At 52.0% G+C, this 27,580-nt stretch overlaps 1 protein-coding gene across 2 annotated transcripts in view; it reads left to right on the forward strand.

The window, feature by feature from the left end:
- Positions 1-27,580, forward strand: part of LOC119957195 (cAMP-specific 3',5'-cyclic phosphodiesterase 4B-like) — a 597,446-nt gene that overhangs the window by 398,213 nt on the left and 171,653 nt on the right. The window contains exon 1 of one of the 2 annotated variants that reach the window (XM_038785007.1): positions 24,126-25,754. The exons of the other annotated variant lie outside the window; for it this stretch is intronic. Within the exon in view, the coding sequence (XP_038640935.1) occupies positions 25,468-25,754 (287 nt within the window). The 5' untranslated portion in view covers positions 24,126-25,467. Of the gene's footprint in view, positions 1-24,125; positions 25,755-27,580 lie in introns of those variants that run through there. 2 annotated transcript variants of the gene reach the window in all.

Below are 27,580 nucleotides of genomic sequence, written 5' to 3' on the forward strand. Positions count from 1 at the left end.
GTTTAGCACAGTGGGCTAAGACTAAGTAACGCAGAACAAGACCAGCAGTGCGGGTTCAATTCCCGTTCCAGCCTTCCCAAACAGGTGCCGGAATGTGGTGACTAGGGGCTTTTCACAGTAACTTCATTGAAGCCTACGCGTGACAATAAGCGATTATTATTATTATTTTCTAAGGGCAGACTCAATCTGTAATTTATGAGAAACACTGCATCTTCCGTTCTCTCAACATATTCTAAGCCTCTTCTCGTAATAGCAGCAAGTAGATGTACCTCGTGTTACTGTGCCACTCAAATGATGAGAATTCAAGGTTGAATCCCTGGTCAATGCTCATGAATTCAACCAGGACTGCAGTGGAACACTTGGGGTCCCAGCTAGTGACGGCAAATATCAAGCAAGGCCAATGCCCATTGACAGAGGTGCCCGAGCCACATGTGGGTGCCAGATAAAAACGGCCAGCTTAGCCGTGACGCTGCCCAAAGTTAAAGCTGCCACTCGGGCTGAATGTCGAGGAATGGCCATAGCTGAGGATGCCTAACAGCTTCAAACACCTGTGCAAGTGACGCCAGTGAGAATCAACACCTTCAGAACATTAAATAACTATGGAAACCTCTGGAGACTGTTTCAGACCAGAGCAGGCCCACAGAGCAGATTCTCCAGGAAGATGGCCATTTCAGTTACTGTCACTGTTAACCCATTGTGTACCAATGACACTCCAATGTACGTCGCTTCATAGCAGTCTGTTCCTGCAGTAGAAATCAACTTTGATGTTGAGTGTATGTGACATGAAGTTTGTTCCCACGTAATCTCTGGATAAATGGACACTGGAAAGATTGGTTTAATGAGATGATTGATCATTCAGGGACTGCTTATTTAATGGTTGCCAGAACAGAGTTGCATTGATTGGTGGGTGGAAACACTCTTGCTTTGTGGCCTCCACCTGAGATCTAATTATAATTTTCTGAATATCAAGCCCCTCGAATATCTCAATGCTTCGCATTATGATTCCTTCTGAAGTGTTGATGTTGACGGTAAGAATGATTCTCACATACCCCCGCCCCGCCGGGTAGGGGAGAATCCCGCCCCGTATCCTTCCATTCCCACCCTATTCATATATTTGTCTAGATGCTCACCATGGGCGGAATTCTCTGCTCCCTACGCCGGGTGGGAGAATCGCGGGAGGGCTGGGCGACTCACGACATGCCGCCTTGGCAGCCCCCTCCTCCCCCCCACGCTCGCAGAATTGCCGTTCGCCGTTTTTCACGGCGACCGGTGATTCTCCGGCCCGGCTGGGCCGAGCGGCCTGACGTTCCCGACCTGTTCACGCCGGCGGCAACCACACCTGGTCGCTGCCGCCGTGAGCATGGCGCCAAATCTTCGTTTGTGGCTTGTGGGGGGCGGAGAGGGGAGTGTGCAGCACGGCCGTGCTCGGGAGGGGACTGGCCCGCAATCGGTGCCCACCGATCGTCAGGCCGGCATCTCCAAGCGACGCACTCTTTCCCCTCCGACGTCGCGTCATTCTCTGCGCGCCGCCTTGGCGCAAGCGTCAAGGCCCAGCGGCCGAGATTTACTGAGCGCCGCTCCTAGCCCCCTGGGGGGGTGAATAGGGTCCGAGGCCGTCGTGAAACTCGGCCGCGTTCACGACGGCCTTCCCGATGCTGCGCGGGAACGGAGAATTCCGCCCCATGTCTTCTTCTATTCCTTCTTGGTACAATAACTATATTGTTGTGGAAAGATATTGCAGGCAGATCGATGAGGCAGATGCAAAACCTGCAACAGAAAAAAGGAGAATAATAGTTCACCGCTGAGGAATTGAGGTGAACAAATGCCGCGGAATTTTGATCGCCTCCGTATTTTCTGCGGCTTTTCGGTCATTTTGTCATCCCCTCTTCCTTTGCCCTGAATTGACTGGGTAGGTCCCAAACTCCGGAATACTTCTCCCTAAACTCCTCTACCTCGCTCTAATCCTTAAAATTTAACCTTTAGTTGTCCAAATGAAAGTCTGTGAAAGCTACATTGCAAATGCGACTTATTGTTGCTGTTCTGATGCCTGGTGTGGATTTTCAGTCTGTGAAGTGGCTGGTTGTGCAGTGAGAGTGTGTTTCCAGGGAACACTCTCACCGGTATCCTAGCCCCCAGAGTTGGAACAGCATTTCTCTTTTTTTTTTGGGGGGGGGAACCTGCCACCCAGCTGCTGGATCAGAAGTGGGAGGCTGTCAAGTGTGGCGAGGAAACACTGGCCATAATAGGGAGCAAACCTCCCATTTTGCTTTTTTAAAATTACATTGTCCTCATTTCAAAAATTCCTATTTAATTCCTTTCCCGGAGCTACACATGACTTGAACTCAGTGAATGGCTGCTGTTGAATCTCTGCTGATAGGTGATGATCTATCAGTATGTTTTTGGAACTGACCATTAGATAACATTACTGACTGATGAGGTTTAATTACCGACCTCTTGAGAATATTGGACACACTTTGGGGTTAAAGGTGGGAACTCTGTTGAGTGATCACCAGGAGACTCAACAGAATGAGGGGACCAACTCCAGGCCAAATATCAGGCTAGCAGATGCTGACTTACACAGTCACTGTTCTAAATGTTCTACTCAGGCAGTTCCCGTGCTTAAGATTGTCATAAATATTGCCGGAATTCTCCAGCTGTGTGCTGGTGATGAGATTCTCTGTTTGCTGTCTGCCTTCAATCCCACTAGTTTGTTCAGTACTTTTTACCTATTGATGATAATTGATCCAGGTTCCTCCCTTTCTATTACCTCTGCATGACCTGTGACTATTGGGATGGTACTAGTGTCCTCCACCATGAAAACTGAGCAAAATATTGATTTGGCGTCTCTGCCATTTCTGTGTTCTCCACTATTAACTGCCCTCTCTCATCCTCCAAGAGACCAAAATTCACTTTAGCTACTCTCTTCCCTTTTATGTACTTATGGAAGCTTTTGCTATCCTTTTTTATACTTTGCGCTAGTTTTCTTACATAATTTACCGTTGCTGTTTTTATTACTTTAGTGACCCTTTGTCGAGCTTTAAAATGTTCCCAATCTTCCAGCCTGCCACTGGCCTTTACAATATGGTAGGCCTTAGCTTTTGTCTCTGTTATCTTTATCTTCCTTGCTTTGCCATGGATGTTTTTCCCTCTTCTTCCGATCTTTCTTCCTCACTGGAATATATTTTAGTTTTGAGGAATTGAACATCTCCTTAGACAACTGCCAATGCTCATCAACTGTCCTCCGTTTAGTCTTCCTGCCCTGTCCCTAGGGCCAAATCTGTCCTCACGCCTACATAATTACCTTTGAATAATTCCAGAAGGCTAGTATGGGACTTTAGTGTCACACCTTCAAACTGAATTTGAAATTCTATCATGCACTTCTCTGCAGACTCTGCATCATTCCAGACTCACAGCAAAGGATGTGCCGGGCGCTCTGCTTTGAGAACAATAACTCAGTTATTTCACCAGGGGCTGGTTTAGCACAGGGCTAAATCGCTGGCTTTGAAAGCAGACCAAGGCAGGCCAGCAGCACAGCTCAATTCCTGTAACAGCCTCCCCGAATAGGCGCCGGAATGTGGCGACTAGGGGCTTTTCACAGTAACTTCATTTGAAGCCTACTCGTGACAATAAGCGATTTTCATTCATTTCATTTCAGTAAGCAAGAGAGAAAGACAGAACGTTCCTTGCACTTTCAAGGTCTAAATGCTTCTGTCTAGTTCTCACAGAAAGCATCACACAGGAACCAATCACTGATCGTTGTCAGGTAGAACACTGTTCCTGGCCAACCCACCGGTTGACAGTTAATCAATCCATCCAACTTCCTCCAAACCTAGTTTCTAAGATGCACTTGGTTGTGAGGAGTCTGACTTCTCCTTTCCAAAAGCAAAACCTGGGAACACAATGTCCTGACAAGCAAGTTGCTTCAACTTTCAGTCTTCTGCTTAAAGGCACCTTCTGATTATGGGTTCGCAGACCAAAATAATAAAATAACATAAAAGAAATGGGAGCAAAGGAAATAAATGGGAAGGTCTTTATTGATACACTTTATATATTTAAAGAAGCTCCTACTGTTGGTTCCTATGCATTTTGCCAGTTTACCCTCATAGTTTTTTTTCCTCTTTTTTTTTTGCTAATCTTTTTGTTGTTTTTTTAAAGTTTCCCAATCGTCCAGCTAATCTTTGCCACATTGTATGTTTCTTCTTTCAGTTTAATACTATCTTGATCTTCCTTGGTTACCCATGCTTGATTGATCCCCTTCCAAGAATGCTTCTTTCTTATCTTTGTTGTGAGTCCTGAACTATTTTCTGCCATTGTTGATCCACCCTCCTTCCTGCTAAATCACTTTTCCAGTTCACTCCAGCCAACCCTGTCCTCATTCCTTATTAATTACCCGGATTTAAGTTTAGCACAGTTGTTTCTGACCCAGATTTCTCACTCTCAAACTGAATGGTAAATTCTATCATGTTATGGTAACAGTTTCCTCGGGGATTTTTATCCCGAGGTTGTTTATTAAACCTGCCTCATTACACATTACCAGATCTAAAATAGCCTGATCCCTGATTAGATCCACAAGTTTCCTCCCACAAAGTCCCGAAAGACGTGCTGTTAGGTGAATTGGACATTCTGAATTCTCCCTCTGTGTACCCGACAGGCGCCAGAGTGTCGCGACTAGGGGATTTTCACAGTAACTTCATTGCAGTGTTAATGTAAGCCTACTTGTGACAATAATAAAGATTATTATTGTTTTAGGAAACTGCCCCGAATACACTCTTAATTCTTCCTCATGGTTACCCCTGCCAATTTGATTTTCCCAATTCGCACAGAGATTAAAGTCACCCATGATTAATGTCCTGCATTTTCTACATGCCCCCAATATCTCCTGATTTATTCTCCAACCTACAGTATAGCTACCGTTCAAGGGTCTATAGACCATTCCCACCAGTATCTTCAGCCTCTTGGTATTTCTTACCTCCACATCTTCTGACCCAAGGTCATTTCTTGCTATCGTACTTATTCCATTTCGGACGAACAAAGCTACCCCAGCACCCTTTCCTTCTTGCCTGTCCTTACAAAGTCATTTACCCCTGAATATTTTGTTGTAACCACTTCTCTGTAATGACAATATGATCACACCTATTTACCTCAAATTGTGGTATTAATTTAAACAAACAGCCATTAATTTTGCCATTTTATCCTCTTTGGACGAGTTGGCAGCTTTCTTTTGCTCCTTACCGATGATGAATTATTCTGTGTCTCAGTACCTCTGTTTGTCTCTAACTATCTGTACGTTAGGCTGACCTGTGTCTTTACATAGCTCTTTCAGTCTGCCTCTGTGACTTTTTCCTTGTGTACATGTCTCTCCCTGGTATTCCGTCTATCCCACTCTCCCCCTTTCCCTGTTTGTCGTTTCATGGCTCCCTCTGCCTTCGAGGCTTTCTGTGTCACAGCCGTTGCCTTTCTTTAGATTTTTCTCTGAATCAATTCCGTATTAAATCAGTTTTGACCTTCACAGTCTCACAGCGCAGAGAGTTGTTAAATATGGGTGACTAATAAGGTGTCAGATGTATGTTGCTGATAATAAACACACCTTCTCCACACAATGTCACCAGCGCCTCAGCAGAATTACTGAATTATTATAGATAAAGCAAAAAAATTGTTTATTTACTGAAATCGCTGCCACTCATTTCCACTCTCAGATAATCACTGTCATCAGCACCGTTGGGTAAAACAAATCGGGTTAATTGTAACCCAGCATACCACAGGGTCAACTCCCGGCTCACATGGCATATCCCACTCTGCTTTGATAACTGCTCAGTAAACACAGCTCCTCCCCAGGGTGTGAACACTGAGTATACCCCGAGCTGCCCTCTGGGGCTCACTCAGTATACCCCGAGCTCCCCTCTGGGGCTCACTCAGTATACCCCGAGCTCCCCTCTGGCACTCACTCAGTATACCCCGAGCTCCCCTCTGGGGCTCACTCAGTATACCCCGAGCTCCCCCCTGGGGCTCACTCAGTATACCCCGAGCTCCCCTCTGGGGCTGGCTCAGTATACCCCGAGCTCCCCTCTGGGGCTCACTCAGTATACCCCGAGCTCCCCTCTGGGACTCACTCAGTATACCCCGAGCTCCCCTCTGGGGCTGGCTCAGTATACCCCGAGCTCCCCTCTGGGGCTGGCTCAGTATACCCCGAGCTCCCCTCTGGGGCTCACTCAGTATACCCCGAGCTCCCCTCTGGGGCTGGCTCAGTATACCCCGAGCTCCCCTCTGGGAGTCACTCAGTATACCCCGAGCTCCCCTCTGGCAGTCACTCAGTATACCCCGAGCTCCCCTCTGGGGCTGGCTCAGTATACCCCGAGCTCCCCCTGGGGCTGCACTCAGTATACCCCGAGCTCCCCTCTGGGGCTGGCTCAGTATACCCCGAGCTCCCCTCTGGGGCTCACTCAGTATACCCCGAGCTCCCCTCTGGGACTCACTCAGTATACCCCGAGCTCCCCTCTGGGGCTGGCTCAGTATACCCCGAGCTCCCCTCTGGGGCTGGCTCAGTATACCCCGAGCTCCCCTCTGGGCTCACTCAGTATACCCCGAGCTCCCCTCTGGGGCTGGCTCAGTATACCCCGAGCTCCCCTCTGGGACTCACTCAGTATACCCCGAGCTCCCCTCTGGGAGTCACTCAGTATACCCCGAGCTCCCCTCTGGCAGTCACTCAGTATACCCCGAGCTCCCCTCTGGCAGTCACTCAGTATACCCCGAGCTCCCCTCTGGGGCTGGCTCAGTATACCCCGAGCTCCCCTCTGGGGCTGGCTCAGTATACCCCGAGCTCCCCTCTGGGGCTGGCTCAGTATACCCCGAGCTCCCCTCTGGCACTCACTCAGTATACCCCGAGCTCCCCTCTGGGACTCACTCAGTATACCCCGAGCTCCCCTCTGGGGCTGGCTCAGTATACCCCGAGCTCCCCTCTGGGGCTCACTCAGTATACCCCGAGCTCCCCTCTGGGAGTCACTCAGTATACCCCGAGCTCCCCTCTGGGGCTCACTCAGTATACCCCGAGCTCCCCTCTGGGGCTGGCTCAGTATACCCCGAGCTCCCCTCTGGGGCTGGCTCAGTATACCCCGAGCTCCCCTCTGGGGCTCACTCAGTATACCCCGAGCTCCCCTCTGGGGCTCACTCAGTATACCCCGAGCTCCCCTCTGGGGCTGGCTCAGTATACCCCGAGCTCCCCTCTGGGGCTGGCTCAGTATACCCCGAGCTCCCCTCTGGCACTCACTCAGTATACCCCGAGCTCCCCTCTGGGGCTGGCTCAGTATACCCCGAGCTCCCCTCTGGGGCTGGCTCAGTATACCCCGAGCTCCCCTCTGGGACTCACTCAGTATACCCCGAGCTACCCTCTGGGGCTGGCTCAGTATACCCCGAGCTCCCCTCTGGGAGTCACTCAGTATACCCCGAGCTCCCCTCTGGGAGTCACTCAGTATACCCCGAGCTCCCCTCTGGGGCTGGCTCAGTATACCCCGAGCTCCCCTCTGGGGCTCACTCAGTATACCCCGAGCTCCCCTCTGGGGCTGGCTCAGTATACCCCGAGCTCCCCTCTGGGGCTGGCTCAGTATACCCCGAGCTCCCCTCTGGGGCTGGCTCAGTATACCCCGAGCTCCCCTCTGGGGCTGGCTCAGTATACCCCGAGCTCCCCTCTGGGACTGGCTCAGTATACCCCGAGCTCCCCTCTGGGGCTCACTCAGTATACCCCGAGCTCCCCTCTGGGGCTGGCTCAGTATACCCCGAGCTCCCCTCTGGGGCTGGCTCAGTATACCCCGAGCTCCCCTCTGGGGCTGGCTCAGTATACCCCGAGCTCCCCTCTGGGGCTGGCTCAGTATACCCCGAGCTCCCCTCTGGGACTCACTCAGTATACCCCGAGCTCCCCTCTGGGGCTCACTCAGTATACCCCGAGCTCCCCTCTGGGGCTGGCTCAGTATACCCCGAGCTCCCCTCTGGGGCTGGCTCAGTATACCCCGAGCTCCCCTCTGGGGCTGGCTCAGTATACCCCGAGCTCCCCTCTGGGGCTGGCTCAGTATACCCCGAGCTCCCCTCTGGGACTCACTCAGTATACCCCGAGCTCCCCTCTGGGGCTGGCTCAGTATACCCCGAGCTCCCCTCTGGGGCTGGCTCAGTATACCCCGAGCTCCCCTCTGGGGTGGCTCAGTATACCCCGAGCTCCCCTCTGGGGCTGGCTCAGTATACCCCGAGCTCCCCTCTGGGACTCACTCAGTATACCCCGAGCTCCCTCTGGGGCCTCAGTATACCCCGAGCTCCCCTCTGGGGCCACTCAGTATACCCCGAGCTCCCCTCTGGGCTCTCAGTATACCCCGAGCTACCCTCTGGGACACTCAGTATACCCCGAGCCCCCCTCTGGGTCTCAGTATACCCCGAGCTCCCCTCTGGGGTCACTAGTATACCCCGAGCTCCCCTCTGGGGCTGGCTCAGTATACCCCGAGCTCCCCTCTGGGGCACTCAGTATACCCCGAGCTCCCCTCTGGGGCTCACTCAGTATACCCCGAGCTCCCCTCTGGGGCTGGCTCAGTATACCCCGAGCTCCCTCTGGGACTCTCAGTATACCCCGAGCCCCCTCTGGGTCACTCAGTATACCCCGAGCTCCCCTGGGCTCACTCAGTATACCCCGAGCTCCCCTCTGGGGCTGGCTCAGTATACCCCGAGCTCCCCTCTGGGGCTGGCTCAGTATACCCCGAGCTCCCCTCTGGGGCTCACTCAGTATACCCCGAGCTCCCCTCTGGGGCTGGCTCAGTATACCCCGAGCTCCCCTCTGGGTCACTCAGTATACCCCGAGCTCCCCTCTGGGCTGGCTCAGTATACCCCGAGCTCCCCTCTGGGGCTGGCTCAGTATACCCCGAGCTCCCCTCTGGGGCTCACTCAGTATACCCCGAGCTCCCCTCTGGGACTGGCTCAGTATACCCCGAGCTCCCCTCTGGGGCTGGCTCAGTATACCCCGAGCTCCCCTCTGGGGCTGGCTCAGTATACCCCGAGCTCCCCTCTGGGTCACTCAGTATACCCCGAGCTCCCCTCTGGGGCTGGCTCAGTATACCCCGAGCTCCCCTCTGGGCTGGCTCAGTATACCCCGAGCTCCCCTCTGGGCTGGCTCAGTATACCCCGAGCTCCCCTGGGGTCACTCAGTATACCCCGAGCTCCCCTCTGGGACTCACTCAGTATACCCCGAGCTCCCCTCTGGGCTCACTCAGTATACCCGAGCTCCCCTCTGGGGCTGGCTCAGTATACCCCCGAGCTCCCCTCTGGGGCTGGCTCAGTATACCCCGAGCTCCCCTCTGGCAGTCACTCAGTATACCCCGAGCTCCCCTCTGGGGCTGGCTCAGTATACCCCGAGCTCCCCTCTGGGGCTCACTCAGTATACCCCGAGCTCCCCTCTGGGGCCCACTCAGTATACCCCGAGCTCCCCTCTGGGACTCACTCAGTATACCCCGAGCTCCCCTCTGGGGCTGGCTCAGTATACCCCGAGCTCCCCTCTGGGGCTGGCTCAGTATACCCCGAGCTCCCCTCTAGGGTTGGCTCAGTATACCCCGAGCTCCCCTCTGGGGCTCACTCAGTATACCCCGAGCTCCCCTCTGGGGCTGGCTCAGTATACCCCGAGCTCCCTCTGGGACTCACTCAGTATACCCCGAGCTCCCCTCTGGGCTCACTCATCAGTAATACCCCGAGCTCCCCTCTGGGGCTCACTCAGTATACCCCAGAGCTCCCTCTGGGCTGGCTCAGTATACCCCGAGCTCCCCTCTGGGATGGCACTCAGTATACCCCGAGCTCCCCTCTGGGGCTCACTCAGTATACCCCGAGCTCCCCTCTGGGGCTGCACTCAGTATACCCCGAGCTCCCCTCTGGGGCTGGCCTCAGTATACCCCGAGCTCCCCTCTGGGGCTGGCTCAGTATACCCCGAGCTCCCCTCTGGGGCTGAGCTCAGTATACCCCGAGCTCCCCTCTGGGGCTCACTCAGTATACCCGAGCTCCCCTCTGGGGCGGCACTCAGTATACCCCGAGCTCCCCTCTGGGGCCTCAGCCAGTATACCCGAGCTCCCCTCTGGGCTCACTCAGTATACCCCGAGCTCCCCTCTGGGGCTGGCACTCAGTATACCCCGAGCTCCCCTCTGGGGCCCACTCAGTATAACCCCGATCTCCCCTCTGGGGCTCAGCTCAGTATACCCCGAGCTCCCCTCTGGGGCTGGCTCAGAGTACCCCGAGCTCCCCTCTGGGGCTCACTCAGTATACCCCGAGCTCCCCTCTGGGAGTCACTCAGTATACCCCGAGCTCCCCTCTGGGGCTGGCTCAGTATACCCCGAGCTCCCCTCTGGGACTGGCTCAGTATACCCCGAGCTCCCCTCTGGGACTGGCTCAGTATACCCCGAGCTCCCCTCTGGGGCTGGCTCAGTATACCCCGAGCTCCCCTCTGGCAGTCACTCAGTATACCCCGAGCTCCCCTCTGGGGCTCACTCAGTATACCCCGAGCTCCCCTCTGGCAGTCACTCAGTATACCCCGAGCTCCCCTCTGGGAGTCACTCAGTATACCCTGAGCTCCCCTCTGGGGCTGGCCCAGTATACCCCGAGCTCCCCTCTGGGGCTCACTCAGTATACCCCGAGCTCCCCTCTGGGAGTCACTCAGTATACCCCGAGCTCCCCTCTGGGGCTGGCTCAGTATACCCCGAGCTCCCCTCTGGGGCCCACTCAGTATACCCCGAGCTCCCCTCTGGGACCCACTCAGTATACCCCGAGCTCCCCTCTGGGGCTGGCTCAGTATACCCCGAGCTCCCCTCTGGGGCTGGCTCAGTATACCCCGAGCTCCCCTCTGGGGCTCACTCAGTATACCCCGAGCTCCCCTCTGGGGCTGGCTCAGTATACCCCGAGCTCCCCTCTGGGGCTCACTCAGTATACCCCGAGCTCTCCTCTGGGGCTCACTCAGTATACCCCGAGCTCCCCTCTGGGGCTCACTCAGTATACCCCGAGCTCCCCTCTGGGGCTGGCTCAGTATACCCCGAGCTCCCCTCTGGGGCTGGCTCAGTATACCCCGAGCTCCCCTCTGGGGCTGGCTCAGTATACCCCGAGCTACCCTCTGGGAGTCACTCAGTATACCCCGAGCTCCCCTCTGGGGCCCACTCAGTATACCCCGAGCTCCCCTCTGGGGCTGGCTCAGTATACCCCGAGCTCCCCTCTGGGGCTGGCTCAGTATACCCCGAGCTCCCCTCTGGGACTCACTCAGTATACCCCGAGCTCCCCTCTGGGAGTCACTCAGTATACCCCGAGCTCCCCTCTGGGAGTCACTCAGTATACCCCGAGCTCCCCTCTGGGGCTGGCTCAGTATACCCCGAGCTCCCCTCTGGGACTCACTCAGTATACCCCGAGCTCCCCTCTGGGGCTGGCTCAGTATACCCCGAGCTCCCCTCTGGGGCTCACTCAGTATACCCCGAGCTCCCCTCTGGGGCTGGCTCAGTATACCCCGAGCTCCCCTCTGGGAGTCACTCAGTATACCCCGAGCTCCCCTCTGGGGCTGGCTCAGTATACCCCGAGCTCCCCTCTGGGAGTCACTCAGTATACCCCGAGCTCCCCTCTGGGGCTGGCTCAGTATACCCGAGCTCCCCTCTGGGGCTCACTCAGTATACCCCGAGCTCCCCTCTGGGGCTGGCTCAGAGTACCCCGAGCTCCCCTCTGGGACTCACTCAGTATACCCCGAGCTCCCCTCTGGGGCTCACTCAGTATACCCCGAGCTCCCCTCTGGGGCTCACTCAGTATACCCCGAGCTCCCCTCTGGGGCTCACTCAGTATACCCCGAGCTCCCCTCTGGGGCTCACTCAGTATACCCCGAGGTACCCTCTGGGGCTGGCTCAGTATACCCCGAGCTCCCCTCTGGGGCTCACTCAGTATACCCCGAGCTCCCCTCTGGGGCTCACTCAGTATACCCCGAGCTCCCCTCTGGGGCTCACTCAGTATACCCCGAGCTCCCCTCTGGGGCTCACTCAGTATACCCCGAGCTCCCCTCTGGGGCTGGCTCAGTATACCCCGAGCTCCCCTCTGGCACTCACTCAGTATACCCCGAGCTCCCCTCTGGGGCTGCCTCAGTATACCCAGAGCTCCCCTCTGGCACTCACTCAGTATACCCCGAGCTCCCCTCTGGGGCTCACTCAGTATACCCCGAGCTCCCCTCTGGGGCTGGCTCAGTATACCCCGAGCTCCCCTCTGGGACTCACTCAGTATACCCCGAGCTCCCCTCTGGGAGTCACTCAGTATACCCCGAGCTCCCCTCTGGGAGTCACTCAGTATACCCCGAGCTCCCCTCTGGGGCTGGCTCAGTATACCCCGAGCTCCCCTCTGGCAGTCACTCAGTATACCCCGAGCTCCCCTCTGGGACTCACTCAGTATACCCCGAGCTCCCCTCTGGCAGTCACTCAGTATACCCCGAGCTCCCCTCTGGGGCTGGCTCAGTATACCCCGAGCTCCCCTCTGGCAGTCACTCAGTATACCCCGAGCTCCCCTCACTCACATACAGTCACACTCTAACACTCACTCACATACAGTCACACTCTGACACTCCCTCACATACAGTCACACTCTGACACTCACTCACATAGTCACACTCTGACACTCACATACAGTCACACTCTAACCCTCACTCACATACAGTCACACTCTGACACTCACTCACATACAGTCACACTCTGACACTCACATACAGTCACACTCTGACACTCACTCACATACAGTCACACTCTGACACTCACTCACATAGTCACACTCTCACACTCACTCACATACAGTCACACTCTGACACTCACTCACATACAGTCACACTCTGACACTCACTCACATAGTCACACTCTCACACTCACTCACATACAATCACACTCTGACACTCACTCACATACAGTCACACTCTGATACTCACATACAGTCACACTCTGACACTCACATACAGTCACATTCTAACACTCACTCACATACAGTCACCATCTCACACTCACTCACATACAGTCACCATCTCACACTCACTCACATACAGTCACAGTCTAACACTCACATACAGTCACATTCTAACACTCACTCACATACAGTCACACTCTGACACTCACTCGCATACAGTCACCATCTCACACTCACTCACATACAGTCACACTCTGATACTCACATACAGTCACACTCTGACACTCACATACAGTCACATTCTAACACTCACTCACATACAGTCACACTCTGACACTCACTCGCATACAGTCACACTCTGACACTCACTCACATACAGTCACACTCTAACACTCACATACAGTCACACTCTAACACTCACTCACATACAGTCACACTCTGACACTCACTCGCATACAGTCACACTCTGACACTCACTCACATACAGTCACACTCTAACACTCACATACAGTCACACTCTGACACTCACTCACATACAGTCACACTCTGACACTCACATACAGTCACACTCTGACACTCACATACAGTCACACTCTGACACTCACATACAGTCACACTCTGACACTCATGCACATACAGTCACACTCTGACACTCACATACAGTCACACTCTGACACTCACATACAGTCACACTCTGACACTCATGCACATACAGTCACACTCTGACACTCACATACAGTCACATTCTAACACTCACTCACATACAGTCACACTGTGACACTCACTCGCATACAGTCACACTCTGACACTCACTCACATACAGTCACACTCTGACACTCACTCACATAGTCACACTCTAACACTCACTCGCATACAGTCACATTGTGACACTCACTCGCATACAGTCACACTGTGACACTCACTCGCATACAGTCACACTCTAACACTCACTCACATACAGTCACACTCTGACACTCACATACAGTCACACTCTGACACTCACATACAGTCACACTCTGACACTCACTCACATACAGTCACACTCTGACACTCACATACAGTCACATTCTAACACTCACTCGCATACAGTCACACTCTAACACTCACATACAGTCACACTCTGACACTCACATACAGTCACACTCTAACACTCACTCACATACAGTCACACTCTGACACTCACATACAGTCACACTCTAACACTCACTCACATACAGTCACACTCTAACACTCACTCACATACAGTCACACTCTGACACTCACATACAGTCACATTCTAACACTCACTCACATACAGTCACATTCTAACACTCACATACAGTCACATTCTAACACTCACTCACATACAGTCACATTCTAACACTCACTCGCATACAGTCACACTCTAACACTCACATACAGTCACACTCTAACACGCGAGTGAGTGTCAGAGTGTCACCATCTCACACTCACTCACATACAGTCACACTAACACTCACTCACATACAGTCACACTCTGACACTCACATACAGTCACATTCTAACACTCCCTCACATACAGTCACACTCTGACACTCACTCGCATACAGTCACACTCTGACACTCCCTCACATACAGTCACACTCTAACACTCACTCACATACAGTCACCATCTCACACTCACTCACATACAGTCACATTCTGACACTCACTCACATACAGTCACACTCTAACACTCACTCACATACAGTCACCATCTCACACTCACTCACATACAGTCACACTCTAACACTCACTCACATACAGTCACACTCTGACACTCACTCACATACAGTCACACTCTAACACTCACTCACATACAGTCACACTCTCACACTCACTCACATACAGTCACACTCTGACACTCACTCACATACAGTCACACTCTAACACTCACTCACATACAGTCACACTCTGACACTCACTCGCATACAGTCACACTCTGACACTCACATACAGTCACACTCTGACACTCACGCACATACAGTCACACTCTGACACTCACATACAGTCACACTCTAACACTCACTCACATACAGTCACACTCTGACACTCACATACAGTCACACTCTGACACTCACATACAGTCACACTCTAACACTCACTCACATACAGTCACACTCTGATACTCACATACAGTCACACTCTAACACTCACTCACATACAGTCACACTCTGACACTCACTCACATAGTCACACTCTGACACTCACTCACATACAGTCACACTCTCACACTCACTCACATACAGTCACACTCTCACACTCACTCACATACAGTCACACTCTGACACTCACTCACATACAGTCACACTCTGACATTCACTCACATACAGTCACACTCTGACACTCACTCGCATACAGTCACACTCTAACACTCACTCACATACAGTCACACTCTAACACTCACTCACATACAGTCACACTCTAACACTCACTCACATACAGTCACACTCTAACACTCACTCACATACAGTCACACTCTGACACTCACTCACATACAGTCACACTCTGACACTCCCTCACATACAGTCACACTCTGACACTCACTCACATACAGTAGGGGGAGGGTGAATATTCTGTAGGGGGAGGGTGAATATTCTGTTGGGGGGTGAATATTCTGCAGGGGGAGGATGAATATTCTGCAGGGGGAGGGTGAATATTCTGTTGGGGGTGAATAATCTGCAGGGGGAGGATGAATATTCTGTAGGGGGGTTGAATATTCTGTAGGGGGAGGGGGAGTATTCTGTAGGGGGAGGGTGAATATTCTGTAGGGGGGGGATATTCTGCAGGGGAGGGGGAGTATTCTGTAGGGGGAGGGTGAATATTCTGTAGGGGGGGGATATTCTGCAGGGGAGGGGGAGTATTCTGTAGGGGGAGGGTGAATATCCTTTAGGGGGGAGGATGAATATTCTGTAGGGGGGGTGAATATTCTGTAGGGGGAGGGTGAATATTCTGCAGGGGGGTGAATATTCTGTAGGGGGGGTGAATATTCTGTAGGGGGGGTGAATATTCTGCAGGGGAGGGTGAATATTCTGTAGGGGGTGTGAATATTCTGCAGGGGGGTGAATATTCTGTTGGGGTGAATATTCTGTTGGGGGGGTGAATATTCTGCAGGGGGAGGGGGAGTATTCTGTAGGGGGAGGGGGAGTATTCTGTAGGGGGAGGGGGAGTATTCTGTACGGGGGGGTGAATATTCTGTAGGGGGAGGGTGAATATTCTGTACGGGGGGGTGAATATTCTGTAGGGGGAGGGGGAGTATTCTGTAGGGGAGGGTGAATATTCTGTAGGGGGGGTAATATTCTGCAGGGGAGGGTGAATATTCTGCAGGGGAGGGTGAATATTCTGCAGGGGAGGGTGAATATTCTGCAGGGGAGGGTGAATATTCTGCAGGGGAGGGTGAATATTCTGCAGGGGAGGGTGAATATTCTGCAGGGGGGAGGGTGAATATTCTGCAGGGGAGGGTGAATATTCTGTAGGGGGGAGGATGAATATTCTGTACGGGGAGGGTGAATATTCTGCAGGGGGAGGGTGAATATTCTGTAGGGGGCTGAATATTCTGCAGGGGGAGGGTGAATATTCTGCAGGGGGAGGGTGAATATTCTGCAGGGGGGGTTATATTTCCCGCTGTTGATATATTTTTCTTGGCTCTCTCTGTTACTATAATGAAGGCCACAAGCAGAAATGATGTCTCCTCAGAATCGGTGCAATTTACCCTGTGCGTTTCTGGTGCATCGCTCCCTTACAGCTGGAAGGTCAGTTGTTCCTGGGCAATGTACCTTTTGGTGGTCCCTGTGAGGTGGAACAGGGTGTCTGAGGAGAATGGAAATTCCCGTCTCACCTGTAGTTAACAGGTTATTCGCAATGTCTTTATCAACTTTACAAGACTGTCAACAACCTGATGGTACAAAGTTTGAGTGGTGCCTCTCACTTGGTGCCAATGCGATAAGACACCAGCTGTCACTAATAGTCTAACACCTTAACACCAGCTCCCTCATCAGTCTGCTTCACTTGCTAAATATTTACATCTGTTGTTATTCATTAGACCTGTGTCTTTCCATCCACAGTGAAGAACAGCCGGTTCAGACAATTCTGTCAGCTCCCTAACTGGGTTTCAGTCCTAATATCTGCTTCGTTCATTAGCTGTTAAAACATTTTGGGACATGCTCAGGTTGTGTAAGGTGCGATATAAATGTGGCTGTCTTTCAATCTCTCGACTCAAATCCATACATCATGCATTTTAGATAATGTAGAACTTTTTAGAGGTGAAAATGACTGGCAAAAATTGTGGAAGAGATAGGCAGCAGTGATCTGTCGGAGGACAGGCTGTACGATGGGGAAAAGGTGCCAGCTATTAGCTTCAGATGCTGCATAAATAAGATAAATCACAGAGCGATAGTTCAGGGAGTGTTCAGTAAGGAGGCCAGACAGGTAGAGGCTCTGCTCTTGGAGATAGAACAGATAGCAGAGGCCAATACACTGAGGGCAGGGATTGAGGAACATATAGTGCAGAAGGAGGCCATTCGGCCCATCGAGTCTGCACCAACCCACTTAAGCCCTCACTTCCACCCTATCCCCATAACCCAATAACCCCTCCTAACCTTTTTGGACACTAAGGGCAATTTATCATGGCCAATCCACCTAACCTGCACGTCTTTGGACTGTGGGAGGAAACCACAGCACCCGGAGGAAACCCACGCAGACACGGGGAGGGCGTGCAGACTCCACACAGACAGTGACCCAAGCCGGGAATCGAACCTGGGGTTCTGGAGCTGTGAAGCGATTGTGCTAACCACTGTGCTACCGTGCTGCCCGGTAGTGAGGTGCATGGCTGGTATTGTTGGCTGAAGAGCATCAGTCATGAACTGATTGAATGGTGGAGCAGGCTCGATGGGCCGAATGGCCTAATCCTGCTCCTACAATTTATGGTCAAGCGACAGTCTAGATAGATGAGGTGAATTGGACATTCTGAATTCTCCCTCTGTGTACCCAAATAGGCGCTGGAATGTGGCGACTAGGGGCTTTTCACAGTAACTTCATTGCAGTGTTAATGTAAGCCTACGTGTGGCAATAAAGATTATTATTATAACCCAACCTGTATGAAATAAGGAAGCACCTTTTCACTCACATGGTAGTGAAAATCTTCATCTATCTCCCCGGAAAGATGGTGGAGCCTATTGAATTTCTAGAGACTGAAGTGGATAGATTTTTGTTCAGTAAAAGTATTGAGGGTTACGTAGGAAAGGCAGATATAGACAAGCTTAATCTAATTGAATAATGGAACATTGTCAAGGGGTTGTATGACCCTGTTTCTATATTCATTATTGTGCACTTACGCATATTCAGTAACATGAACACATTCAAGTTGTATTTTGGTGTTTATCATCCAGTATTAAGGAATTGTCCCATTTCTCAGCTCCTGGTCTTGGCACCATTCTGCTGGGTTGAAGTCTGGCACCTTGCTGTGTCCCCAGGTGCAGGGTCCATCACCTCACTCCTTACCCCCTCCTCCCGCAGACCCCCACAGCGCTTTGCTAGAAGACCAACATTGGTCATCCCATCCAATGATAGATCAATTTGAAAATTCTAATGTTTTGTTTTCAAATCCTTCTGTTGCTTCACCGTCCTCTCAATCATCTCCTTGAGCTTTGTAACTCCTGGGCACTCTGCACTCCTTCAACTCATGGACCTACATTTTTTGCCCATTGGGTATGCACACTTGGGTGTGCACACTCGGTGGGTGTGTACACTTGTCGGCGTGCACACTCGGTGGGTGTGTACACTTGTTGGATGTGCACACGCGGTTGTTGTGTGCACTTGTCAGGTGTGCACACTCAGTGGGTGTGTGCACTTGTCAGATGTGCACACTCGGTGGGTGTGAGCACTTGTCAGGTGTGCACACTCAGTGGGTGTGTGCACTTGTCAGATGTGCACACTCGGTGGGTGTGAGCACTTGTCAGATGTGCACACTCGGTGGGTGTGCACACTCGGTGGGTGTGAGCACTTGGGTGTGAGCACTTGTCAGATGTGCACACTCGGTGGGTGTGTACACTTGGGTGTGCACACTCGGTGGGTGTGAGCACTTGTCAGATGTGCACACTTGGTGGGTGTGAGCACTTGTCAGATGTGCACACTTGGTGGGTGTGAGCACTTGTCAGATGTGCACACTCGGTGGATGTGAGCACTTGTCAGATGTGCACACTTGGTGGGTGTGAGCACTTGTCAGATGTGCACACTTGGTGGGTGTGAGCACTTGTCAGATGTGCACACTTGGTGGGTGTGAGCACTTGTCAGATGTGCACACTCGGTGGGTGTGTACACTTGTCAGATATGCACACTCGGTGGGTGTGAGCACTTGTCAGATGTGCACACTCGGTGGGTGTGTACACTTGTCAGATGTGCACACTCGGTGGGTGTGAGCACTTGTCAGATGTGCACACTCGGTGGGTGTGTACACTTGGGTGTGCACACTCGGTGGGTGTGAGCACTTGTCAGATGTGCACACTCAGTGGGTGTGTACACTTGTCAGATATGACAGGCTTGGCAGTGGGTGGGAAACACATTCGTGACCGCTGTTGTCCCTGGAGCAGTTTCACACTGGCTGGCCAATCAGTGGGCCGCCAGCATGGAACAGCCACTCTGAAAGGCTGAGCACTGCCAGGGGAGGTAGGAAGAGAGCGGCTGCCAAGGAAAGGCGGGTGTGGGCTGGTCCCTCCAATCTGCTCCTCAGGGGGTGGGGGCGAGACTGACTCCTCAGGGAACTGGTGAAAATGAAGAGAAAAGCTATGCCACAGGTAACATTCCTGACAGTTTATCCCACCCTAGATTGAGCTTGCAGCTTTAGCTTAAAGGCCGCCTTGCCATTTGATCTAGAGGCAGACGGGCAGCATGAAGTCCCAGTCATTCTGTGTTTCATTCATTTAATGATAATATTTTATTGTCACAAGTATGAAGTTACTGTGAAAAGCCCCTAGTCGCCACATTCTGCCGCCTGTTCGGGGAGGCCGGTACGGGAATTGAACCCGCGCTGCTGGCATTGTTCTGCATTGCAAGCCAGTTGTTTAGCCCACTGAGCTAAACCAGCCCATTTAAATTGGCGTCTTGATTGTTGGTGAGTGGGCTTCCAACTCTTACATCCACCCGCTGACTGAAATATCTTGCGTGTGCGTGATTACATCGGGGCTCCTGCAGCTCCTCTCATGTTATTTTCCCCAGTTACGGGTCGGGCACATGCTCAAACCTTGTATGTAAAATTTAGGCCATAATTTTCTTCACTCCATCATTAATCACCAGCCTTGTATTCCCTGCCTGAACCTTTCCACTTCTCCACCTTTCAGACCCCGTGTCTGCGTGGCTTTCCTGCTGCTGCTCCGGTTTCCTCTCTCAGTCCAAAGCTGTGCAGCTTTCTTGTATTGGCCATGCTAAGTTGGCCCTTAGTGTCCAAAGATCAGGTAGGGTTAAGGAGATAGAGTGGGCCTAGGTGGGATGTTCTTTTGGAGGGTGGGTGCAGACTCGATGGGCAGAATGGCCTCCTTCTGCACTGTTGGGATTCTATGTTTCATTTTCCTATTTAAGGAGCTCCTTAAAATCGGCCCCTTTGGCCAAACCTTTGGTCACCCGTGGAGAGGGAACAGAGTTAACGTTTCGGGTTTGGGACAAAGCGACGTTCTTTCTCCACAGACGCTGTCAGACCTGCTGAGACTTTCTATAAATTCTGTTTTTGTTTTAGATTCCAACATCCGTAGTAATTTGCTTTGACCCTTATTATCTTGGTCACCTGTCCTAATTATCGCCTTACATGGCAAAGTGTCAAATGTTGTCTGATAACGCTCCTTTGAAGCACATTGGGGTATTTAATAATAACGAACATCAATGCAACTTGCTGTTGTGAATTTGCCTAATTTAGGAGCTGCCCGATGTGAAATGCCAGCCGGTGAGTTGAATTGTTAAAAGGAATATTTCCTTGTGTGGCGCTGTGTAACAGGACTTGCTCCTGGCAGGAGGCCCAGGAACTGGGTAACTAGAGTCCAACAAACCACAGTAAATCAAGCTGCTTATTGACTTTAATAATGCCACACATGTCTGCAAATTCAATTTTATTCCAACCGAAAAAGGGAATAAAACTGGGAAACGCACAATTGTGTCATAATCTGAACTGGAAAAGGCACTTTAAGGTTATGTAGGCCAAGGGGAGAGCTGCTCTGTATCTGTACTTTATTCAACATTATTCCTGCGCTGGCTCCTCATTAAGCCGAGTAAGACCAGGGATGGATCCTTTCTCCCTTTGCACCGCCTGATTCACCTGAGGAAAGAGCAGTGCTCCGAAAGCTAGTGTTTGAAACAAACATAGAACATAGAACATGGATCAGTACAGCACAGAACAGGCCCTTCGGCCCTCGATGTTGTGCCGAGCCATGATCACCCTACTCAAACCCACGTATCCACCCGATACCCGTAACCCGACAACCGCCCCCCCCTTACCCTTACTTTTTAGGACACTACGGGCAATTTAGCATGGCCAATCCACCTAACTCGCACATCTTTGGACTGTGGGAGGAAACCGGAGCACCCGGAGGAAACCCACGCACACACGGGGAGGACGTGCAGACTCCGCACAGACAGTGACTCAGCCAGGAACCGAACCTGGGACCCTGGAGCTGTGAAGCATTTATGCTAACCACCATGCTACCGTGCTGCTACATGTTGGACTTTAGCCAGGTGTTGTAAGACTTCTTACTGTGCTCACTCCAGTCCAACGCCGGCATCTCCACATCATGACGTCCTGTTAGTATTAGACATTCTCTGCTCCAACTGTGATCGAAATCCGTTAAAAGTGCCCCATGGCTTCAGAGGAACACCAGGTCGCTCTTATGAGAAACCCTTCCGTGCTTTCAGTGTTTCTGTCCAATTACTGTTGAATTATGAGCCCATTAATATTCTCAGATGTTGTGTCCCAGGAACTGCTCACTGACCTCTGCAGCCTTCCGTGTGGACAGTTTTTTTAAATTGCCCACTGGTGTGTTAGACGGGAACAACAGCCAATTATTGAATGAATGACTTTGCCTGGAAATAACAGTGCTGGAGAATAATGTCTCAGACTTTTCAAATCTTCCCAATCACTGATGCAAGGAGCTGCTGAGAAGTAGTTATGTTATCGTTAAGTGCGTTCAGTAAATGATTCCAACATCTCACTTCAGGGCCGGGATTCTCCCCTACCCGGCGGGACGGGGGGTCCAGGCATAGCGGAGTGGCACCAACCACTCCGGCGTCGGGCCTCCACAAAGGTGTGGAATTCTCCGCACCTTTAGGGGCTAGGCCCGCGCCGGAGTGGTTGGCGCCACGCCGACTGGCGGCAAAACCGGCGCCAACGGCCTTTGACGCCCGCTGCCCAGCGTCGGGGCTGGCCGAAAGGCCTTTGCCGGTTCGGGCATGCGCCGGTGCGTCAGCGGCCGCTGACATCACCACCGGCGCATGCCTGGTAGGGGGTTTTTCTTCTGCCTCCGCCGTGGTGGCGGCGGAAGAAAAAGAGTGCCCCCACGGCACTGGCCCACCCGCCAATCGGTGGGTCCTGATCGCGGACCAGGCCACCGTGAGGGCACCCCCCGGGGTCTCCCACGGCACTGGCCCACCCGCCAATCCCGTCGCCACCAGAGGTGGTTGAAACCACGTCGGCGGGATTGGCCTCTCAGCGGCGGGACTTTGGCCCTTCGCGGGCTGGAGAATCGCCGGGGGGGGGCACGCTGATCGGTGCGGGGGGCCCGCTGATCGGCCCGGCGCGATTCCCGCCCCCACCAGTTTCACCCCAGATTTGCAGCTGTATAGAACCTTAGTTAGGCCACACTTGGAGTATAGAGTTCAATTCTGGTTGCCACACTACCAGAAGGATGTGGAGGCTTTAGAGAGGGTGCAGAAGAGATTTACCAGGATGTTGTCTGGTATGGAGGGCATTAGCTATGAGGAGCAGTTGAATAAACTCGGTTTGTTCTCATTGGAACGACGGAGGTTGAGGGGCGACCTGATAGAGGTCTACAAAATTATGAGGGGCATAGATAGAGTGGATAATCAGAGACTTTTTCACAGGGTAAAGGGGTCAATTATTAGGGGGCATAGGTTTAAGGTGCGAGGGGCAAGGATTAGAGTAGATGCACGAGGCAAGTTTTTTACACAGAGGGTAGTGGGTGCCTGGAACTCGCTGCCGGAGGAGGTGGTGGAAGCAGGGACGATAGTGACGTTTAAGGGGCATCTTGACAAATACATGAATAGGATGGGAATAGAGGGATATGGACCTAGGAAGTGTAGAAGATTGTAGTTTAGTTGGGCAGCATGGACGACACAGGCTTGGAGGGCCGAAGAGCCTGTTCCTGTTCTGTACTGTTCTTTGTTCAGCCAAGGTTTTTCTCATGTCGTTGTCTTAATTCCATGTTTTGGGCCAAGGTTTAGAGAACCCCACAGTGTATCATGGAGTTCACCTGACCCACAACTTTTAATAGATTGTGGTATGGGGAGCACACGGGAGCACATGAACTCAAGTTAACCTTTTTAAAACATACAGTGAACATATTAGCAACGATTAATTAAAATACAACCCCCAAAGACTACAACACCAAGTAATCCTTTAAGCTTTCCTTTTAACATCCATACGACTAAAAAACAAAACCTTTAACAGAAGCACATCAGGTTAAAGTCACTACTGAAAACATTTATAATTCTGAATTCACCAAATGATGAAGAGATAGTCTTTTGATGGCAGAGAGATCAATAGTACATCTGCTCTGTCTGGCTTCAGCTCCAACACTGAAAATGAAACTAAAACACACCCTGCAGCAAACAGCCTAAAATGAAAGTAAAAAGCTGACAGACAGCCCAGCTCCACCCAATCTTTGACATCACTGCAGTCGTAAACACCCATTTCTTAAAGGTACTCTCACTACAGACATTTATATGCAAACCCATTTATAAACATCCATTTCGTAAAAGTACTCTCACATGGCATCCATCCCCCAAAATGTTGTCACCTCAAATGGCATCTGTGCGGCAGGCGAAGATCTACGAACCCAGCCTCGTTCAGAGTGAGCAGCCCTGCCAGCTTCTGGACTAGGCAGAAGGTGGAGGGGCCTGTGAGAATTCAGTGCTGGCCAAGTCACCGGGAGGGAGGCGTGAGTTGAGGATATGGATGCTGGATCCCTTCCAGTGTTAAACCATGTCCTATCGGACTGCGCTGTAAACAACTGCCAGAAACAGTGCCCTTAACCCGCAGTCTTTCTGCTTGAGTTACCCTGCCATAGATTAACAGGAACTCCTGCTTCAAAAACCACATTGACTCTTTCACAAAGATATTTAATCCTTAGCATAATCAAAAAGAAAATATAGTGGGCTCTAATTGCCTCCAGAGATCCCAAATCAGGCTGACTTGAATCGGAAAATTCAGTGTCCGTGAGACAGGTTTGCAATTGCTAAAGAAACCCATTCAAAATGTTAAGGGAAGCTGGGTCATGAAGGGTTAAATTGCAGTTGGTTTGATCAGATTACACAGTAACTCAGCCAGCTAATGTTTTCTTCCAATTCTTGCTTGTTCATCAAAAAACTTCAATGTTATTCTTGAAATGGTTTGAGCAAAGTAATTATTTCACGTTAGCTGTGAGGAAGGCAGACAGGAGGTACCGTCTGCACGGTCAGACGTAGGCTTTGGGTCGATTTCAGTGGCTCTTCAACTTGAAATACAACAGGCATCAAGGGGAAGTGACACTTCCTGATGGGACTTGGAGAATGCGGTTGGTGCTCAGTAGATAAGGGGAGGTTAATGCTCCTTACAGGGCATCTTGTGAGGGAGTGTGCCTACCTGTCACCCCTCGACAGTTAGCGAGGCATTTAAAGGGTGTCTTATCCTCGTGTTTGAGAGCTTTGTGGCAAACATTTTCGAAAGGGGAGGTGGACAGCAATATGTTCTGATCGGCAAGGACACCTCCCAAGAACTGAGAGTTGACGGGACCTGAGGCTCAACGTACACCATTCGCACTGGCAGCAATTCAGGGAACAGCGAAGAAGACATTTCAATCCCTTGACTCTTCAATGGATCCAGTAATATCGTGAGTCTGAGCGCAGGCAAGTAATGCTTCAGTGGATTTGGAAACTTTGTGCAGAATCCCCGGGTGAAAGGAACTACATATCATTCAAAGCAATCTCCATTTTCTAACTGGGTGTAAATATAGAATTTTGTGCCTTTGGTGCCAAGCCAGCTGATGATTCTGCCATTTCACTAAAAATATCGATTCCAATTCCAATTTGCCTGAAATTAATCGAAAAACCTCCTTTTTACGGCTGATATCCAGAATACAGTGAGGAAAAACCAACAGATGTTTGAAAAAGCTCAAGAATTGCAGACAAAAACTTCTGCTTTTCATTTTTAAAAGTCTTGACCTTGAAAGGGCCACACACAGCAACAGGATTCAATAATGTCTGAACCTGCTGTGCTGCAATCAGAACTCCAGTATTTGTGATATTCACCCAAACGCATCAACTCACATCTGTGTTCTCAGCCTTTACCCTCGCTGCAGAATGGAGGGAAACTTCCCTTCTCGTTTCTCTCCGCGGGAACTCCTACCCTCCCCAATCCGGCTGAGCAATCGTTTGGGGGTTATGTCATTCCGAGGAGAGGTCGAGGACGACACGTTTTTCCCAAATTCTTTGGACACAACCGGCTGGGATCAATTCCGTTCGCGGCTGTATGGATCCGGGCCTCAGTCTCCACGAAGTTCTCAACGGTTTTCCCCACAGCTCTTCCGGAAGCTGCTTCTGAATAAGAGTATCCGTGAGTTCAGGCAGCACTCCAGCTTCCAGACTTGGTAAGGGTTACATGCACAAATCTGTCTCTCTGTCCCCTGCCTGATGGTTTGTTTCATTACCTTGTGTGACTTTGATGTGGAGATGCCGGGTTGGACTGGGGTGAGCACAGTAAGAAGTCTTACAACACCAGGTTACAGCCCAACAGGTTTGTTTTGAATCGCTAGCATTCAGAGTACTGCTCCTTCCTCAGGTGAATGAAGAGGTGGGTTCCACAACCACATATATAGACAAAGTCAATGATGCAAGATGATACTTTAGTTGTGAGTTTTTACAGGTAATTAAGACTTTACAGGTCCAGATGGAGTGACTGGAGGGAGGGATAATTCCAGGTTAAAGAGGTGTGAATTGTCTCAAGCCAGGACAGTTGGTAGGATTTCGCAAGCCCAGGCCAGATGGTGAGGCGGGACGGGGACGGGGACGGGGGGGGGGACGGGGACGGGGGGGGGGGTGTGTGTGAATGCAATGCAACATGAATCCAAGGTCCTGGTTGAGGCCGTACTCGTGTGTGCAGAACTTGGCTATAAGTTTCAGCTCGGCGATTCTGCGTTGTCGTGCGTCCTGAAGGCCGCCCTGGAGAACACTTACCCGGAGATCAGGGGCTGAATGCCCTTGACTGCTGAAGGGTTTCCCGAGTGGAAGGGAACATTTCCTCCTGGCGATTGATACGCGATGTCCGTTCATCTGTTGTCGCAGCGGCTGCATAGTCTCGCCAATGTACCACGCCTCGGGACATCCTTTCCTGCAGCGTATGAGGTAGACAACATTGGCCGAGTCGCAAGAGTATGTACCACGTACATGGTGGAGGTGTTTTCACGTGTAATGGTGGTACAATCGCCAGGCAGGAACACACGCACTTCCAGTCGGGGAACACTTCAGCGCGCGCACACCCCCCCCTGATAGGAGGGACTGGCAGTGACACATCCCCCCCGACAGGGACTGAGTCACACACACTCCCCGACAGGAGGGACTGGGAGTCACACACACTCCCCGACAGGAGGGACTGGGAGTCACACACACTCCCCGACAGGAGGGACTGGGAGTCACACACACTCCCCGACAGGAGGGACTGGCAGTGACACATCCCCCCCGACAGGGACTGAGTCACACACACTCCCCGACAGGAGGGACTGGGAGTCACACACACTCCCCGACAGGAGGGACTGGGAGTCACACACACTCCCCAACAGGAGGGACTGGGAGTCACACACCCCCCGACAGGGACTGAGTCACAAACACTCCCCGACAGGAGGGACTAGGAGTCACACACACTCCCCGACAGGAGGGACTGGGAGTCACACACATTCCCCGACAGGAGGGACTAGGAGTCACACACACTCCCCGACAGGAGGGACTGGGAGTCACACACACTCACCGACAGGAGGGACTGGGATTCACACACACTCCCCGACAGGAGGGACTGTGAGTGAGTGGGGAGTGTGTGAGTGAGTGGGGAGTGTGTGAGTGAGTGGGGAGTGGGTGAGTGAGTGGGAAGTGTGTGAGTGAGTGGGGAGTGCGCGAGTGAGTGGGGAGTGCGTGGGGAGTGTGTGAGTGAGTGGGGAGTGTGTGAGTGAGTGGGGAGTGCGTGAGTGAGTGGGAGTGCATGAGTGAGTGGGGAGTGCGTGAGTGAGTGGGGAGTGCGTGAGTGAGTGGGGAGTGCGTGAGTGAGTGGGGAGTGCGTGGGGAGTGTGTGAGTGAGTGGGGAGTGTGTGAGTGAGTGGGGAGTGTGTGAGTGAGTGGGGAGTGTGTGGGGAGTGCGTGAGTGAGTGGGGAGTGCGTGAGTGAGTGGGGAGTGCGTGAGTGAGTGGGGAGTGCGTGAGTGAGTGGG

The sequence above is a fragment of the Scyliorhinus canicula genome, chromosome 25, assembly GCF_902713615.1.
Source record: "Scyliorhinus canicula chromosome 25, sScyCan1.1, whole genome shotgun sequence".
Classification (NCBI taxonomy): domain Eukaryota; kingdom Metazoa; phylum Chordata; class Chondrichthyes; order Carcharhiniformes; family Scyliorhinidae; genus Scyliorhinus; species Scyliorhinus canicula.